At 37.4% G+C, this 19,605-nt stretch overlaps 1 protein-coding gene across 4 annotated transcripts in view; it reads right to left on the reverse strand.

Moving 5' to 3' along the window:
* Positions 1-19,605, reverse strand: part of LOC5563771 (tyrosine-protein kinase Btk29A) — a 417,823-nt gene that overhangs the window by 166,969 nt on the left and 231,249 nt on the right. Inside the window, exon 2 of one of the 4 annotated variants that reach the window (XM_021846348.1) lies at positions 8,842-10,619. The exons of the other annotated variants lie outside the window; for them this stretch is intronic. Within the exon in view, the coding sequence (XP_021702040.1) occupies positions 8,842-8,971 (130 nt within the window). The 5' untranslated portion in view covers positions 8,972-10,619. The remainder of the gene's footprint in view (positions 1-8,841; positions 10,620-19,605) is intronic. 4 annotated transcript variants of the gene reach the window in all.

Below are 19,605 nucleotides of genomic sequence, written 5' to 3' on the forward strand. Positions count from 1 at the left end.
TATATACAATAGCTTCTAAGAAAACTTTTAAATGCGAAATAATAATCTAGTGCTTTGAATTGTTTTCACATCTGTGTATTACAAATTTTTCTCTTTCTTCTTTTTTCTTTCTGGCGTTACATCCCCACTGGGACAGAGCCTGCTTCTCAGCTTAGTGTTCTAATGAGCACTTCCACAGTTATTAACTGAGAGCTTACTGTGCCAATGACCATTTTTGCATGCGTATATCGTGTGGCAGGTACGAAGATACTCTATGTCCTGGGAAGTCTGGCGTTACGTCCCCACTGGGACAGAGCCTGCTTCTCATCTTAGTGTTCTAATGAGCACTTCCACAGTTATTAACTGAGAGCTTACTATGCCAATGACCATTTTTGCATGTGTACATTGTGTGGCAGGTACGAACATACTCTATGTCCTGGGAAGTCGAGAAAATTTCCAACCCGAAAAGATTCTCGACCAGTGGGATTCGAACCCACGACCCTCAGCTTGGTCATGCTGAATAGCTGCGCGTTTACCGCTACGGCTATCGGGGCCCCTCTCAAATTTTTCTCTATATTTCACAAAAACCTATAGAGTAAAGTGGCATAAGTGGGGCACGAGAATCTTTTTTTAAAATTTCTCGTTCAATCCAAAGCGAATGTTTTTTGGCCTTTGGTTGCTAAATTTTCATTCGTAGCCCATAGTGCCATCGCGGAGAGGTGGATCTGCACGGTAGATTGAAGTGTCGATTCCGAGAGAGATTACATTCACGTGGAACGATTTACCCGGCGAGGAGGGGGCCCATTGTTTGCGCTGGGGAAAAAAAGAAAATATTTGGAAACGGCCTATAAAGATCTTCAAATAGCACCATTTGCGCGATGTGTCGAATTGTTTCGGGGCGGAGCGGGGAGGGTTTAGTCATTCACGGTGAAAATAATACCACGTCGTATTGTTTAGTTGAGCTCATGTAGGATTGTTGATACAAAGTTGCTTCCAGCTAAAGTTGGGGGTATCGAAGCCAAAAGAAGCACAAATTTCAACGGGCAATGAGGTTGCCTGTTTGTAATTGGCATGCAAGTTTAACACTTACGTTTGCTTCGGATTATGTAGATCGCTATGATGACGGCGATGATTGTTCAAAATGATGTTCGAATATTCGAACTTGGATGGTTCAACGACTTAAAACAACATGAACCGTATGTTAGAGACCTCTTATAACAGCTGACCGATCATAAAATAGATCTGTTTCCTACAAGAGGTTTATGACTTTCCGTCAATGACTTGACGTTAATAGCCAGTGTGCCCAAAAAGCTCTACTTTGATCTCCTTTGAGGTTCAAGAAACCATCATTCATCATCAATTCAATGATCGAAATTTACAAATTAAAAGATGTGGCAGGTTAATGGCAAACAATGTCAAAAAAGCTGTCGATAATAAAACTTGTCTCAGGTTGTAGCTGTGTTCAGTGATGGAAAGTGGCGAACATGCCTGCTGAAGCAGAACATAAACAAAACAAAATGCTCGCGAGCATCAGAGTGCTGATTTACTCGAATCTGTCATGCTCGCGAATAAGCGAATAATGATTCGTGAACGTGTTCGAAGCTGTTTAAGAGTCAATTGCGCTTTTGGGGAAGATGAATTCCCCCTCCAAAATTTATGGTTTTCAAGGATTTTTGACTACAAACTGGTAGTTTACTGTCAATTTGATGAATAGACAATTGATTTGTCTGATGTGGTCGAATGCCATAAGTAACACATTTATAATATAATGAAATTCCGTAAATTCCAAGCTACCGCCAAACGACATTATTTCCACATTCTTCAACATTGAGGATTTGTAGCTCTAAAAATTATGGATAGATTTCAATAATTCTTGCATATATCTAAGTTGTTTATGTGCGTAGCAAATGTGCAAAATATGAGAAAAATAGCGAAAAATATGTGTCCTTTAAAACAAAAAAGGGGCTACTTTGGACACTTTAAGAAATCAATGAGGTAATATAATATAATGTTTTTTTTTCTCACAAATTTCAAACTGATTTCATAGATTATTGTACATTATGATGTTTTAGAACGGTTTTTCATCGATAAACATAATTTAGAAAATTGTTAAGCATTTTTAACACTTTTCTGCGAAACGTGGTATGCATATTTTTCAGTTTGTAACTTAAAGTTAATTTCCATGGCTTTCCTTTTTTTTCCTGTCAGCTATCAATGCTTGGTTGTTTAAGATGATACAAACGAATGATGTAAGTACCAAGTACTGCGATGATTAACTAGTTTTGTACAAAAACATTTGATATGATTTTAAATGTTATATAATTGATGTGTAGAAGGATCTCATTTATTCCTGTAACTTAACATAATTTTTATTTAAAGTGCAATTTTTGAAGTTTAAGAATATTTTATAGCAAAATCGTAAAACAATTGAAATTTTGCTTGTGCTAGAAACACATTGGTTCTCATTAGTTTTGAGACTGCATAAGAGTAGCTCATTTGTAGCAGATGAATGATGCTATTGCTTTGCACTGCAAATTAATGTAAAATATGGCCAAAATATATTATTTTTAAAGATTTTATTGTAATTTTACTGTTTATATGTAAGAAATATATATTTTGTATAGTCATTCACTAATTTGAATCTTTTGTTCATTTTTCTGTGTTGTAAAATGTACATACCAGAACTTTGAAATAAAATAAGAGCCGTAAAATCATGACCTTTTATCAATTATTTTTACAAAATAAATTTATCAAAAATTTCTATGAAACATGACTGGCCCATAGTTTTATGTCAATCATTTTAACAATGCAAAGTTACCCACTATCTGAAGCTTATGGTTCAACTCTTTTATCGAGCATGATGATGGAAAAAAAAATATTTGGTTGAAGTTTTAATACCATTCAATATTGCACTTTAGTAATTTTGATGATTTTGAACATGAAAAACAACTCTTGTCGCGTAATGTCGCCGCCGTTTCGAATATTACACATCAAAAAGCATCCTTGGATCTTACAAACAACCTTTATTTTTTTTGCAGAAATTTGCTGATTTGCAAGTTAGAGCTGTTTGAATAATTCAATATTCAACATATATTTTGACGATATTTTTCATACAACGGTTATTTAAAATATATTTAACCACAATTCATACACATTTTGGTCAAACTCGATCAAATATAAACAAAATTTGTGCTTTCAGCCCAGTTTGATAACAATTTTAATTTAAAAATATATTGTTTTCAAAGTTACATAATTTGTTAATAACCCCTTCTGAAACAACAAAAACGCAAAAGAACATATTAAGATTACTTATTTTATCGATTAAGGCGATAAAAATAGTTTTGGCCAAACTTCACTTTTTTCCGACCATTGTGCAATGTTTACATAGCAAATATTTTGTAGCTTGCGAATATTTGTTCGGACTTTTTTGATATATTTTCTTGTATATCCTGTTATTGTTGATGTTGTTCCAAAAAAAAATCATGCCTGGTTGTAGAGCAAACATAGGTTAATAAAAGTGCTGAGGACACAAAATGGCACAGATCAATATTTATGCTGCAAATAATTCCAAAAAGTGAGTGTCCAAAGTAGCCCCCGGAATCAAAAGTACTTAGTTCCATCCGAAGGTATATGTAGTATTAGAACGGATTCAATCCCGTACACCAGCTTATTTAACCCAAAAAAATATAATCTGGATTTCTTCTCTGAATAGGAAGGTAGGAAACGTTATTACAGAGAAGTGGATTCAAACAAAACAAAAACGAAATGTTCTCCATGATCAACGTTACCAAAGGGAATATCTGGATTACGAAGTATATGGCAAATTTTTGCCACATGGTAATAACTTTGTAAATAAATGTAAAAACTTATTGGAAGAATATAGACTGGTCCAGAAATATTTTAAATCGAAGAGAAAAATTCTAAAATTCATTCAGCGTTTTTCCAAGAAAACTGATTCTCGGATCGGTATGGCATTTAGTATATGGTTTATCTGTGATTAGAGCGACTGTCTTAGAGATAAAGCTAAAAAATGATCCTTTGAAATTCAGTTTTTCAAAAATATCGTAACAATGGTTCGATTAAACAGTGGGCAAAAACAATAAGAAAACAAATTTTGATGAAAAATGAATTAAATTTTTATTTTTGAATAGTTATGAACAATTATAAACGGATGGAGTGGCGTCAATTCTTTTGTATCTCATCAATAGAAACAATAGTTTGAAAGGGAATCAAAAAATTCAAAAATACTTCAACAATTGGCGAAGTTTAACAAAATATGAATATTTACATGGATGAGTTTTAAGTGAACTGCAGGACGTTTTGAAAAGTTTTAGTAGGACTTAACCACTTAGGATATGAGCATTAAAATGTCATATATATGCTTGAAACCGGAATGGTTTATTGCGAATTTCAAATAAACTTTCATATTTATATTGATTTACCACGAAAAGTAGTGCGATTATTTCTTGAATTGTTAATAAAATGCCGTAACTCAAATTCCAGAAACAACGAGTAGAAAAATGATGATTATTAGTACGTATTAAATGTATAAAATTCCCGAAAAATTTGAAAAGAAATTAAAAAAGTTTCCCTTAATTCAGAGCTACGATTTATTTCGAAGTTTTAAAATGATATTATTCAATGAAAACCGCATATCGATAAGCAACCTGACTTCTGATTATTATAACATTATTCAGAATTTTTAATGACTGGATGGTTTAACTTGCTACTTTTTTTGGGAATGAGGACTTGGAAGACTGTGGCCTCCGGACCCCCACGTTTGTTAATCTAGCGGTACCTATTTATGAAGGGTTTACCTTCATAAATAGGTACCGTAAAACGGGGTAACTTCGATAGTTTTTTCGAGGAATATCTGAATATATCTGTATCGATTTGAATTTTTTTATTTTATATTTCTAAAACAAGTACTTCGTATCTCAGTTTTCGATTGCAGTGGAAAGATTGCATAACCATTCACTTTGAATGGACCAGTATTTTTTTACTAAAAAAGTGTTTTAAGCGTAAGCGTACATGACAAACATCATTATAAGTCTGTATGAATTGGTATAAAATAATATTTCTGAAAATATATAACGATTGATATTCACTTCCGACTTTTCTTTTTGAATATAAAAAAATGTATTCCTAAAAAACCGAATGAATTACTTAGAACAAATAGGGCGTTGCATACCTCTAGGAGTTTAACATTATATGGAAAATTCAGACTTCGATTACAAAAATGGCCCCAATTGGTGAACATGATTTTCGCTAAGAGATTTGCGACCGGATTCATGTTCTACTATAACTGGGGTGTCAAGAATAAGCGACGAACTTTTGAAAATTTCATCGAATAATGACCGTAGAACCGATTGTATATAAGGGTTTCGAAAATACTGAAATCCTAACGGTTTTTAATATTCGAATATAGTTCTGACATGAAGTACCATACTAATGCTCTTTACTTTTGCATTCGGTTTGCTTAATTGATCAACATAAATAACGTTATTTCGATAAGTATGTTGTGAGTTCCTTACTGTCAAAGTTACCCCCCCTTTTTTGGATCAGCTACGATTCCGTTCGAATCGTGGTCAGGATTCCATTAGATTTCTGGTTCAGACTCCGTTCGAAACTCAGGATTCTGTTCGAATCCTAGTCTGGATTCTGTTCGAATTCTGGTCAGGATTCTGTTAGAATCCTGGTCATGATTCTGTTCAAATCCGGATCAGGATTGTTTTCGAGTCCTAGTTAGGATTCCGTCCGATTTCTGGTTAGGATTCTGTTCGAATCCTAGTCTGAATTCTGTTTGAAACCTGGTCAGATTCTATTCGAATCCAGGTCAGGATTCTGTTCGAATCCTGGTCAGAATTGTGTTCGAATCCTGGTCAGGATTCCGTTCGATTTCTGTTTAAGATTCAGTTCGAAACCAGGACAGGATTCTATTCGAATCCTAGTCAGAATTGTGTTTGAATCCTGGTCAGGATTCCGTTCGATTTCTGGTTAAGATTCCGTTCGAAACCTGGTCGAGATTCTGTTCGAATCCTAGTCTGGATTCTGTTTGAATCCTGGTCATGATTCTGTTCGAATCCTGGTCAGGATTCTATTCAAACTCTGGTCAGGATTCAGTTCGAATCCTAGTCTGGATTCTGTTCGAATTCTGGTCATGATTCTGTTCGATTTCTGGTTAAGATTCAGTTTGAAACCTGGTCAGGATTATGTTCGAATCTGGATTCTGTTCGAATTCTGGTCAGGATTCTGTTCGAATCCTGGTAAGGATTCCGATCAAATCCTGGTCAGGATTCCGTTCGATATCTGGTCAGGATTTCAGATTGTGTTCGAATCCTAGTATGGATTATGTTCGAATCCTGGTCAGGGTTCTGTTCGAATCCTAGTCTGGATTATGTTCGAATCCTTGTCGTGATTTTGTTCGAATCCTGATCAGTTTCTGTTCGAATCCTGGTCAGGATTCTGTTCGAATCCTAGTCTGAATTCTAGTCAGGATTCTGTTCGAATCTTGGTCATGATTCTGTTCGAATCCTGGTCGTGATTCTGTTCGAATCCTGGTCAGATTCTGCTCGAATCCTGGTCGTGATTCTGTTCGAAACCTAGTCTGGATTCTGGTCAAGATTCCGTTCGAATCTTGGTCATGATTCTGTTCGAATCCTGGTCGTGATTCTGTTCGAATCCTGATCAGTTTCTGTTCGAATCCTGGTCAGGATTCTGTTCGAATCCTAGTCTGAATTCTAGTCAGGATTCTGTTCGAATCTTGGTCATGATTCTGTTCGAATCCTGGTCGTGATTCTGTTCGAATCCTGGTCAGATTCTGCTCGAATCCTGGTCGTGATTCTGTTCGAAACCTAGTCTGGATTCTGGTCAAGATTCCGTTCAAATCTTGGTCAGGATTCCGTTCGAATCCTGGTCAGGATTCTGTTCGAATCCTAGTCTGGATTCTGTTCGAATTTTGTTCAGGACTTTGGTCGAATCCTGTTCAGGATTCTGATCGAATTCTGTTCAGAATTCTGGTCGAATCAAATAAGCAATACTACTGACAAAATAACCTTGCTTATTGAGCATTATTGAATTCTAAGATAATTGTTTAGTTTTGTTTGAAAATGACAGGTCAATTTTTTTTTCCTAAAAGTGCCCTCCTCGTGACGTATAGGCGGTTGATAGTAAACACAATCGCCAATCTTGAGACGAAACTTCATTGTAATAAGCTTTGAAAATCTTTTATTAAGATTTTTTTTTTTCATTATTTCTATACAAAAAATTAGATTATTAGCTACAGGTCATCGATACAAGACATTTTATAGGAATTGCTATTTTGAAAAAAAAAACGGAAAAAAGTTTAGTTTGTTTGAAAAAAAAATCCAGAAAGTTTCATTAGAATCTGACGAATATCTGTTCGAATTGGCGCGAAATGCGTCATTGCTAAACTAATGTGTATGCATTTAATGAAAAATCCAATAACTCGAAAACTAAGAAACATACTATTCCAAACTTTGTACGTCCTCCATAAAATTCAATGAGTTTTAACTCATTGTTAAGCTCTTTCATGCAGAATATGTTTGATAAAAGTATTGTGTGATAGCTACCCTATTTTCCGAACATTCTTTTCTGTTGTTTTTTAGTATATAGTTATATCTCTACCTTCTCTATAATGTAACTACTACCCATATCTTATAGAAAGATTTTAAGTTTTTTTCACCTAGTTTAATTGCAAAGTGATGTCCGCATAAACATCATCAACAAAATAGGAATGACACAGTATTTGGTCCATAGGCTGTGGTATATTTTAGATCCGCCGAACATCAAGATCAACGGAGAAATCACAATTTTGGAATCATTTAAAACCTCACGTTTCCATTCCATTGTTTTGAAACCTTCCACTGCATTGGGTGCAGAGCCAATTGGGCACTTCGATGATTCACTTTGACATGGGGGGTTTTTACTGGACCGAATTGTCTGAAACTTTGCAATAGAAGCACTTTGATACGACGCATTTTTTAGCAAAATATGAGCTCAGTAGCTTTCAAAAAACCTCACTGCCGAAGTGAATCAAAAGTGCCAAGAAAAGGATCCGTCTCCCTACTTGCATGTGAGCTATATGTTTTAAAAATGTTTTAAACGAATTTATTTGGTTGTTCATTTGGAATTAAAAATTTCTCAGGTAGGGTCTATATACAAATATTCGTATAAAATAAAATAAAAAACATAGCCAGTATCATTATTTTTACGTCATCTGAAAGATTTTTATCTAAGTTTTGCAGAAAAAATTGAAAACCATCAAAATTTAACATGTTGAAATACTGTTAAATGAGCGGTGAATGGCGTCCTTACGGTACTTAAAATATCTACTGACCTTCATGACAAAAATATATCGCTACGATTTATAGCAAAACGGCTGTAAAAAGCTAGTGCGACTATAGGAAAATATCTACTAAGGGTACACCGGCCCAAATAAGTTGATCAAAAGCATTATCTCTGGCATTTCTATAGACTATCCCGAGCGTAGTCTTGGGATGGAATTGAAGACTAACATTTATGATGTTGCAAAGAAGAATCGTCTATACCTTCAATATTTCTCTTCGATCTATATATAAAAAAAATGCTTCATGGAGTGATTTGCCGGCACTGATAATCAGTCATGGGGGCTGAGCCTAACGGGAAACCCTTAGCGGGCCGCTCCAATCATTTACTCACTCGCTTACACATGCAACAATAATGTGCATTCAGCACGAATCCAATCAGAGGGAGCGGGTTTCAGAGCGTGAGAACCACCATAAATTAAACTAGATCCTGATTGGAGTTCGATAAGTACATCCACCACCACTTAAAAAACCGGTCATCAGCGAACCTACCTACCTTTGTTGCTAAAATTAGCGGTAACATTGTTCCAGAAGTTGAGTCGACAACCGAAGACGCGCATCTCTTTAACGCGCTCTTTCATATTCCCAAGGACACTGGTTTCGGTCAAGCTCACGCACGGAATCATTTAGGAGGCCTTGTATCGGACTTCCTGAAAACCGGCTCACCTTCCCGGCCGGGTTTCCTCCGTGGAAAAACCTGTATTTTTAGCAAACGATCTCGCGAAACAGCACTCGGTTTTCAGTTTCACTTCACTTATGGACACCCAGGGGCACAATCAACGACAATTGGTAGTGCTTCTCACTTTCTACGGAACGCGCGATTTGGACGCGAGGACAAGCGTTCAGATATTGGCGCACAGAATTGGGCCTCTTCAAATCAACAGCAATGCACTAGGACGGTGCCATCCGCGGGTGATTGGACATTGCGCAGTTAGTCGATGGCCACTGCCCAATCGTCGGCAAGGGGTTCTTCACTTCTTCTCAAGGCGTTATCTTGCTGCAAGCTCGCACTTACTTCACAACATCTTGGTCACACCGGATTGACCAAGTCTCTCCGCAGCACTCGGCGACGCTTTCGAGAGTGGTGCAACCTCCTTTTAGGAGCGCAACGGAAAACTACATGGGTCATAAAATACAGTATTTTGAACCGTCAACCGATTAAGCTGATACGGACGCATAAATCGAACGAATAGCCTACATTTAGGGGTGATACGGCACTTTTATCGATTTTCTACGAACCAATCGCGCAGCTAACCCACTCACGGATCCAAAACAGGTTTCTCGTGCATGAAATCACTTTATCTTCCCACTTCAGGAGTGGTAGCCACCCGCTTCTTCACCACCGTTTCTTCTTCGACCGCGAGGAAGGGTCTTCTGTACCAAACAATCACTTCTTGGCCGCGGCTGGGCCTGATTAACCACTCACTCACTATATGATGCTACCGCGATATACCAACAACAAGAACAACCGTTTCGGGGTGTGTGAATTAAATTATCTGGAAAGCGTTAACCGCGCGCACCTGGGACTTCTGTGCCCTAGACTATGTATGTAAACGCACGCGCAACTCGTATAGCTCTAGCGTCCAGCGAAAGGAGGAGAAATGGTCCACGACACGGAGCAAAAACGGAAAAGCGTGCCCGTCGCCTTGGCCGTTCCGACGATGACTGATGATGGTCCCGAGGGATTCGTGATGCTCTCGATTTGCTCGTTCCACACCGTCGTCAGCCAACCCACAGTAAGCAAGGGAGTCGAAAGAAGTGCGATTCCTCTCTCTCTCTGTCTTCGTACTCCGTATTCTCCCGGGTTGATCCAGCAGTCCAGCCGTTTTGGGTTCACGATCACGGTTGATTTCAACGGGGCAGGGTTCAAACGACTCTTTTGTTTGCTTTCTCACTTTTCTCTCCTCGCACTTTTAATTTGTCTTGGCTCCGTTTTGGGCAAGTTCACGCACAGGGCCCCGGGGGAAGGCAGCTTGAACGTGGGCTCGTAATTATGCGCCAACAGCAAAACGGACGTATTGTGGTGTTTGTCCAATAACAACAAACTTTTTTCTACAAGGGGGGTTTCCTGGCGGTTGAGGGGCACTCTTCTTCGAAATCTGAAACTCTGCAATCAGTCAGTCCTACTCAATCAACCGAAACCTGGGCGAGGCGGCGAGTGTTTCGGGGGTCATTTCAACCTCTTGACGGAGAATGGCGTTAATTCACGCAGGTGTCCAACTGTATCGGTTGTAATTGCGATGGATGTCGTCAATTACCGCGCGCACGGATGATCTGCGAAGACAAGGGGGTTTGTTGTTGGTATACATAGACAAGTGTTCAAACAAGAGTGGTTTCGTTTGGGGGAAACCACTTTTGGGGCTCTTATCGCTTTGTTTACCCGTGTGCATTCCGGAGCAGTTTGAAATGGATACAGAGGTGGTTACGAAAACTATGTGTGGCGTAAATGTCCCATTGATCTCCTAGTGGAGTTAGCGGAGAGAGAACGTGAAACTGGTTTGCTGTTGTTCGCTTATTATTCAATGAAGTGTTTTGAGTGGTGAGAATGAAAGTATCTAACAGATTTAGATAACAATATGGACTGCTGAATCAAGAAAATGTCTTCTCATGGAACTTCAAGTGGAATCTTCTGTTCATCCTCTTTCCTCTTGACAAAATGTATTTAACTGTCTTCTTTCATTCTAATATAATATGAGCTTCTGTTCATTCAACACAACCAGTGAGGGGTGGATTCGAAATCCGACCGAAGATCGATTTATTTTCCAGACTTTCTTGAGCATAGTTTCTTGAACTATAGGTTGCGACCCCCTGCACAGTGGTCCAAATTTAAAAATCATGGCAGAAATTTCGCATTCTCAATACTATTCTCACATGATTTAGGGTGGAAGACTCTATTTTACGATAGTCACAATTTTGGTTCACTTAGAAAAAATCTAACAAAATTGCTGTTTTTAGGCAAATTTAGGAGAAATGAATCTTCTGTAATAGATTCCTTAATCTTGAGAGCGCGTTTGAGCACTCCGGAGGAGTGGCAGGGAGCGATTTGTACAGTATAATGAAGCTGTACTTTAATTATTTGACATACCTACAACAATAACTTCTTTCTGAAATTATATCGGCTCTATCAGTCTTGAGGTAGCTAAAACGACTTTTGCTTCTACTTCTTCGACGTTTCGGCGTATATTTTACCTTCTTCAAGAGTTTCTACAATTATGAGTGTGGTGATTCACAAAGTACAAGATTTAAAATTGGTACTGATTCCTTTTTTAAAATTTTGTATCAATTTTAAATATTGTACCTTGTAAATCGCCACACTCATTTATAATTGTAGAAACTCTCAAAGAAGGAGAAATATACACCGAAACGTCGGAGAAATAGAAGCAAAATGGTTTTAGCTGCCTCAAGATGATAGAGCCGATAAAACTTCAGAAAGAAATTAGCCATCACAGCATTCATCAAATATATCAAATATAATTATCTGATATAGTAAATTAATGTTTGACTTTGCTTTCAACATAAAACTATGTTTGGAGATTGAGGTTTTGCGTGATTTTTGAAAACCTTGACCTCTGTGCCCTGTTTGGTCATAAGTCATAAGTCAATCAGGAGGTCCACGAAAAGAAATGGATTTCTTATTTTCCGATTATATTTCTGAATGCTTTTTCGAAACTTGTAAAATATTTCACAATACTTATCAATACAAAAATTTCAAATTACGCAAAGAGTTAGTTCGGTATGAAAGAACAATATTATTAATGCTTTGCGGCATTAATAATGCTTGGTATGCTTGAATTGATCATAAAAGCATATCTGTCCTATACAGATTTTCGAGCCAATACCTTTCTTCGTTGCAACATTCATGTTTTGATATGTACTTAACTATGAATATATAAAATCAAACACTTTGTTTGGAAATCTTGCGGTAAAATATGAAGATTGAAAAATAAAGGCGTAACAGTCTCTATATGAACTTTCAACCCAAATGACAATTGCAAAACGTGAATTAAGTTCAAGGTAATGTTTTTAGCTGATCAATAGAGGCAAAATAAGTTATCTGTACGGTGATGCTAGATTTGTAGAACATGCAGAAATGTACTAGAAAATTATGAACCTTTGTATGACAAAACAGATTTCAAACTTCGAGCGCTATTTCCTCAATTCCTACTTTTTCCATATGGGACAGTTATGCTTACATGGGCAGTATATTAAGCATTTAAAGTAAACACACTCAAATATCTACTAAATGAGTAATATGGGTTGTCCACAAATTGCATAAAACAATTTAGGCGGTTTTTAGACGCCCCTCCTTTCATAGTAAGATTTTTTGTGTGAAAACAAAAATAGGTTGTATCGCGTAGAAGAAATCTTTAAACCTACCCATAAACCATTACGTAATGTATTGACGACTCCTAGACTATCGAGCACATTCGCATTATTACAGTACGCTTGAAGAATAAGAAAAAAAAAACATTTTTTATAATAGAATGGTTTTATGTCAAACCGCTACTTAATAATGGGGACCTAAAACTTTGTATAAAATTTGGTTTCAATTAATAACACAATAGAGCGTATTTCTGCTACTACTTTGGAAAATTTTTTAGCCCCCCACGCAAAAAACACACTACCACTATTATTGGACATATACTACCAGTGGATCAGCCGCCCTAATTCGTTTTTTTATTTTCTCCTCGTGTGAAATGTGTTTGAAAATAATTAAATTGTTACTCAAAAATGTTTCAATAATCAAATTTTGAATGCATTTCATGTGGAGAGAGTGTGTAAATCATTATCTATTTTTAAAACAACAATTATGTTTATAAAGATTGCTATAACTTAAACTTTACATAATGGTGAAGGTTTGCCATACAAAGAGATGAATTAAGCTTGTGGCACAAGCATCTTGAATTTTGCAATTTCCATTTTTTTTTCTTGTACGGTCCTTATTGATCAATAATTGGAATAATATTTGCTGAATTTTCAACGAGTTAAATTAGAGTGCAATTGAAAAAATTTGGCAAAATAAAACCTCAGTTTCGGTTGAACTGTATTCCATGAAAAAACTGGTCATGTACTTGTTTTTTAATTATGAATCGTGGTTTACGGCCAACCAGCCGAGTGGAAGTTTAACAACTACCGAAAAGCTAAACATTACATATAATTTGCAATTGGATTAGATGGACAAATTGATGTAAAGATTTGCGAAAAAGTTACACGTCTTCTCAGTGAGAATCAAACTCACGACTCCCCGATCTCTAGTTGGGGCGCGTTACCACTACGCCATGAGAGTACTCATGAACGCAGAAGTTATCCTGAGTTAGATTACAGCTCAATAATCACGTGGTCCTTTTCGCAAAGTGCACCTCTTTCGGAAGAATTAGATGCCCATCCAAACACAACGCATTCTATATATATCCAATGCCTAGCCCGAGAGCGCATTGTTTTTTAGGTATACACAGCAAAAAAATCTTAAATTTACATGGCACGTAAACTTTCATGATTGTCATGTGAATCGAATTATCATTTGATATTAAACGATAAATAATGTAAACTGCCTCATTGCATTCAGGAATGCTTGCAAACTTGAGTGAAACTGAAACATTTCATGATCTTGCATCCAACATTCGCCAATATTGTATGCTTTCTTGCATATTGAAAGTGAAATTGAAAACAAGATCACTCAGTTTACATGATTCCACGCTGAATATTCTGCCAAAAATAATGCACATGGATGGAAAGACGGCGTGTCATTCCATGTGCATTATTTATGATTGAATTTTCAGTGGGAATATCATGTAAACCGAGCCGTTTTGCATGCAACATTCTTTGAGAGAAGGCGTTTCGCGTTCAATATTAAGGAATTTGGCAACAATGTTGTATATAATAGATGTGTTTATAGGCTTTATCATTGAATAATACATGAGAGATGGCTTTACACGATTGAAACTAAAATAACGTTACGTGTAAATCTAAGAATTTTTGGGTGTGTAGGAATAGCACACTACACTAGCCAGCAACTGCGCTGGCTGAGGTCATGTACGTCAATGATCAGAAATTAAAGAAGAATTTCAGAATATTTTAGTTGACTGGAGTTTCACCAACAAATCCTAAGGATATTCAAATTGATATTCGAATAATTTTTAATAAATTTCTAACAACTGATAATATAAACCTTCCGATTCGGTTTTCAAACTCACATGGAAATTTACATTAGCAAGCTCTCGAAACAAGACCAAATGAAATTACATATGATTACTAAATTCCTTGAATTAAATAACGTGTCAACTGGGGATTTTTTTTTATTACCGTACGGGTTTGGGCCGAAGGGTCTCAGATTTTCATGAAACTTTTTCCAAAGGCAGGGCTCATGGGTATATGATTAAAAAAAAGTTGAGAAAAATTCAGGGTCGCCTATTTTTCCGGAAAACTCAAGTGGAAATTTTTTGTTTTCCCTTGACACTACTTACTTTGAAAAATCATAACTCAAGAACGAAGCATCGTAGAAACAAAGTTTTTATATGAAAATTTAAGCAAATTTTCTCAAAAATCAAAAAAAAATATGAACTGGAAAAAGTTTTCCACAAAATTTTCCACCGTTGGGAAAATTCGTAAAGAAAAGCCGGAAAAACTATGCCCGAACTCGTGGAAAATTTTCAAAAAAATATGTTCAAGAAGGTAATTTTATAAGCTTTAATCACTGAAATTTTTGGAATGCACTTTTTTTTCGTTTTTGAGTTATGGCCAATTTTGTGAAAAATGTCCAGATGTGCCATATAAGACTTTTCTTTGAAAAATCATAACTCAAGAACGAAACATTGTAGAAACAAAGTTTTTATATGAAAATTTAAGCAAATTTTCTCAGAAATCAAAAAAAAAATATGAACTGGAAAAAGTTTTCCACAAAATATTCCACCGTTGGGGAGATTCATAAAGAAAAGCGGGAAAATCTATGCCCAAACTCGCGGAAATTTTTTAATAAAATATTTTTAAGAAAGAAACTTTATAATCTTCAATTCTGGTAACTTTTAGGATGTACTTTTTTTTGTTCCTGAGTTATGGTCAATTTTGTGAAAAATGACCATATTAGCCTTTTCTTTGAAAACCCATATTTCAATCGAAGCATCAGAAAAACAAGGTTTTTTTATCAAAGAAATTGCAAATTTTCTAAAAGACCTGAAAGAAACGATATGGAAAATGTCCTGGGAAACTGATTCCATTTTAAAAATTTCATATTTTTTAGATAATTTGAATCCGGTTCGACAAGTCATGATGAGTCTTGAGTCATGATTTTTCAAAGAAAGAAAAGTCTTATATGGCACATCTGGACATTTTTCACAAAATTGGCCATAACTCAAAAACGAAAAAAAAGTGCATTCCAAAAATTTCAGTGATTAAAGCTTATAAAATTACCTTCTTGAACATATTTTTTTGAAAATTTTCCACGAGTTCGGGCATAGTTTTTCCGGCTTTTCTTTACGAATTTTCCCAACGGTGGAAATTTTTTTCCAGTTCATATTTTTTTGGATTTTTGAGAAAATTTGCTTAAATTTTCATATAAAAACTTTGTTTCTACGATGCTTCTTTCTTGAGTTATGATTTTTCAAAGTAAGTAGTGTCAAGGGAAAACAAAAAATTTCCACTTGAGTTTTCCGGAAAAATAGGCGACCCTGAATTTTTCTCAATTTTTTTTTATTCATATATCCATGAGCCCTGCCTGTGGAAAAAGTTTCATGAAAATCTGAGACCCTTCGGCCCAATTTGTACGATAATAAAAAAATATCCCCAACTAAAACAATACATTTAGCACTTGAAGGCTGATTGAAAACTAGGATTGAAGTTCATCAATTCATCAAAAACTTCTAATCAATTTCATCATTTTGAATCGAAACTAAAAAATCGAATGAAGAAAATAGATTCACTCCATTTTGAGTGATCCTAACATCGATTGGATTGCAAAATGGTGAGTTAACAATCAGGAAGGAGCGTCCAACATAGCTGTGGTCCTCGCAAGCCCAGTCCACCCAGAGGATGACGGATGAGAAGAACGAGGCCAGACCTCGGATGTTAGTATCTGGTACCAGGCTGAACAGAGAGCGGTACAGGGAAGCAAGATCAGCCGAAAAACGAATATGATGAGGATGTGATAGCCGAGGTGCAAAACTGTATGGAACAGAACGATGTGCGACGATTCTATGAAACTTTCAATGGCGTGCGGAGAAAGTCAGCGCCGTCTGCCGTCATAGTCAACGATCGTGAAGGTAATTTCCTGACAGATAAAACGATGGTGACTGTCAGGTGGAAAGAGTACTTCGAAACGTTACTGAATGGAGGGAACGATAAAGCATCACAGGACAGAATTAACATCGACAACGATGGTTCAGCTGTGTAGCCTCCATCACTAGATGAGATTAAGAAGGCGATTAAGGAGCTGAAAAACAACAAGGCTGCTGGGAAGGATGAGCTCCCGGCCAAACTTTTCAAGTACGGTAGTGAGCAGCTGCATAGAATAATTCACCGTATACTGCTAAGGATATAACAGGAAAAAGAACTGCCTGCCAACAGGATGGATCACAGATCAATTAATGGTCGCAGTGGTTCAAATCCCAACAAAAAAAAAAACAGGATGGATGGCCTCATTTGCCCTCTCTTCAATAAAGGGCATAGATTGGAGTGCGCCGCTCTTCAAAAAAGGGCCTTCCTTAGCCGAGTGGTTAGAGTCCGCGGCTACAAAGCAAAGCCATGCTGAAGGTGTCTGGGCTCGATTCCCGGTCGGTCCAGGATCTTTTCGTAAAGGAAATTTCCTCGACTTGCCTGGGCATCGTACCTGCCACACGATAAACGAATGCAAAAATGGCAACTTACGCATAGAAAGCTCTCATGTAATAACTGTGGAAGTGCTCATAAGAACACTAAGCTGAGAAGCAGGCTCTGTCCCAGTGGGGACGTAATGCCACCGAATAATAAGAAGATTGGAGTGCGCCAATTACCGAGGAATAACGTTCCTCAATTCGGCGTACAAAATAATGTCACGTATTCTGTTCAGCAGATTGAGACCTTCGTCGGCGAATACCAAGCTGGTTTTTATGAGGGCCGATCGACGTCGGATCAAATGTTTACCCTGCGACAGATCATCGATAACTTCCAGGATTACAACTCGCAGACTCATCATCTGTTCATTGATTTCATGGCGGCGTACGATTCAGAGAAAAGAAACGAGTTGTGGGAAATAATGATGGAACATGGTTTTCCGACGAAAATGATTAGACTATTCGTGCAACGCTGGAAGGATCGAAATCAAGTATACGGGTTGCGGATGAGACTTCAACAACCTTCGTAACCTTACACGGATTGAAGCAGGGCGATGCACTTTCAAACCTATTGTTCAACATAGCGTTAGAAGGAGCAATAAGGAGAGCTTGCGTGTATAAGAATGGCACTATTATCACACGTTTGTATATGCTCCTAGGTTTTGCGCACGATATCGACATAATCGGGATTGATCGCCGAGCCGTGGAAGAGCCATACGTGCCTTTTAAAAGGGAGACAACGTGAATAGGGCTCATTATTAATACCACCAAGACAAAGTACATGGTCGCTGGCAGACATCGTGGGCCCATAGGTGATGTTGGTAGTGAGGTGGTGATAAGTGGAGATATTTTTGAAGTGGTTGAAGAATTTGTGTACCTTGGAACTCTAGCGACTTGCGATAATGATGTTACCCGAGGGGTAAAAAGGCGTAATGCAGCTGCGAGTAGGGCTTTTTACGGACTTTGTAACAAGCTAAAGTACCGCAGCTTACAGACGAAAACCAAAGTCGTGTAGTACAAGACTCTAATTTTTCCGGTAGCTCTGTATGGCCACGAATCTTGGATGTTGAAAGAAGTCGACCGGAGAGCTTTTGGGATCTTTGAACGTAAAGTGCTGCGAACAATACTCAGCGGTAAATTGGACAATGGCAGCTGGTGGCGTCGCATGAATCACGAGTTATACCAAGTCTATAAAGAAATGGATATTGTTAAGCGTATAAAACACGGCAGGCTGCGGTGGGCTGGGCATGTAGCTCGCATGTCGGAGGAACGTCAAGCTAAACTAATATTCAGCAAAGAACCAGGGAGAGGCCGTCGTCTCCGTGGAAGACCGCGCACCAGATGGCTTTTTGCAGTTGAGGAGGATTTAAGGTCGTTTAAAGATCAGGGCGATTGGAAACGATTGGCCCAGGACCGGGTCCAATCGAGAAGGCTACTTCAACGCAAAAGCAAGGGATTGTTGTCCATCAAGTACCAAGTAAGTAACATGAATTCAAAAAATCGATTAATCGGAACGAATAAATCGATGTTCAGAACATCGATTCAAAATCGCCCATCGCTAGATATTTCACCATAATAAAATAATAATAATAATAATTGCATTGCACAAGCAATAGAAAGCGAAGTGTTTGGAAGGGCAGCTATTTTTTCCGAAAGAGGTGCGCTTTGCGAAAAAGGATCACGTGATTATTGAGTTGAAATCGAATTCAGGTTAACTTCTCTACGTTCATGAGTCCTCTCGTGGCGTAACGATAACGCGCCCTATCTATCGAATTGGTAGTCGTGAGTTCGATTCTCACCGGAAAGACGTGTAACTTTTTCGAAAATTTATCATTAATTGGCCCATATAATCCAATTTCAAATTAGATGTAATGTTATGTTTTATGGTAGATGTTGGATGGGAATTCCATTGGAAATTGTGGGCTTGTGGGATTCCATTGGAAATTGTGGGCTTCGTAGCCGTGCGGTTAGTGTCACCAGGGCATTTAGCCGCATCGTGTTAAGGAGTGTGGGTACGATTCCCGCCTCAGGCCGGGAGGAATGTTTTCCGACTGTGCCACTGAGCGTTGCATGCTAGTCCGTTGTCTAGTGTGGTGCTTCCTTCAAAGGGCATAAATGCCCACTGGAAGCATTAACGTGTCAGTGTCTTTAAAAAAATCATTCAAAGATGTTTCAAAAATTCCTACGGAAATCTTTCAGGGATTCAACCGAAAATGATTACAGAAATATTAACATTTTTACAGAAATTTTCTTCAGCATTTTTTTTTCTGGAATTTGAGAGTAAATTTTTGGACTTCTTTCCATGAGGCCATTTTTTCCAACGGATTTTCTCAAGATTTGTTTTTACCTTTTCATACAGTAGACCATTTTCAGATATTTATTGTAAACCGATTTTCTCCATAGTTCATATTAAAATTACCCAAAACTTGAGATAGAGTTATTCCTTAGTGATTTAT

The sequence above is a fragment of the Aedes aegypti genome, chromosome 2 (assembly GCF_002204515.2).
Source record: "Aedes aegypti strain LVP_AGWG chromosome 2, AaegL5.0 Primary Assembly, whole genome shotgun sequence".
In the NCBI taxonomy this organism is placed as follows: domain Eukaryota; kingdom Metazoa; phylum Arthropoda; class Insecta; order Diptera; family Culicidae; genus Aedes; species Aedes aegypti.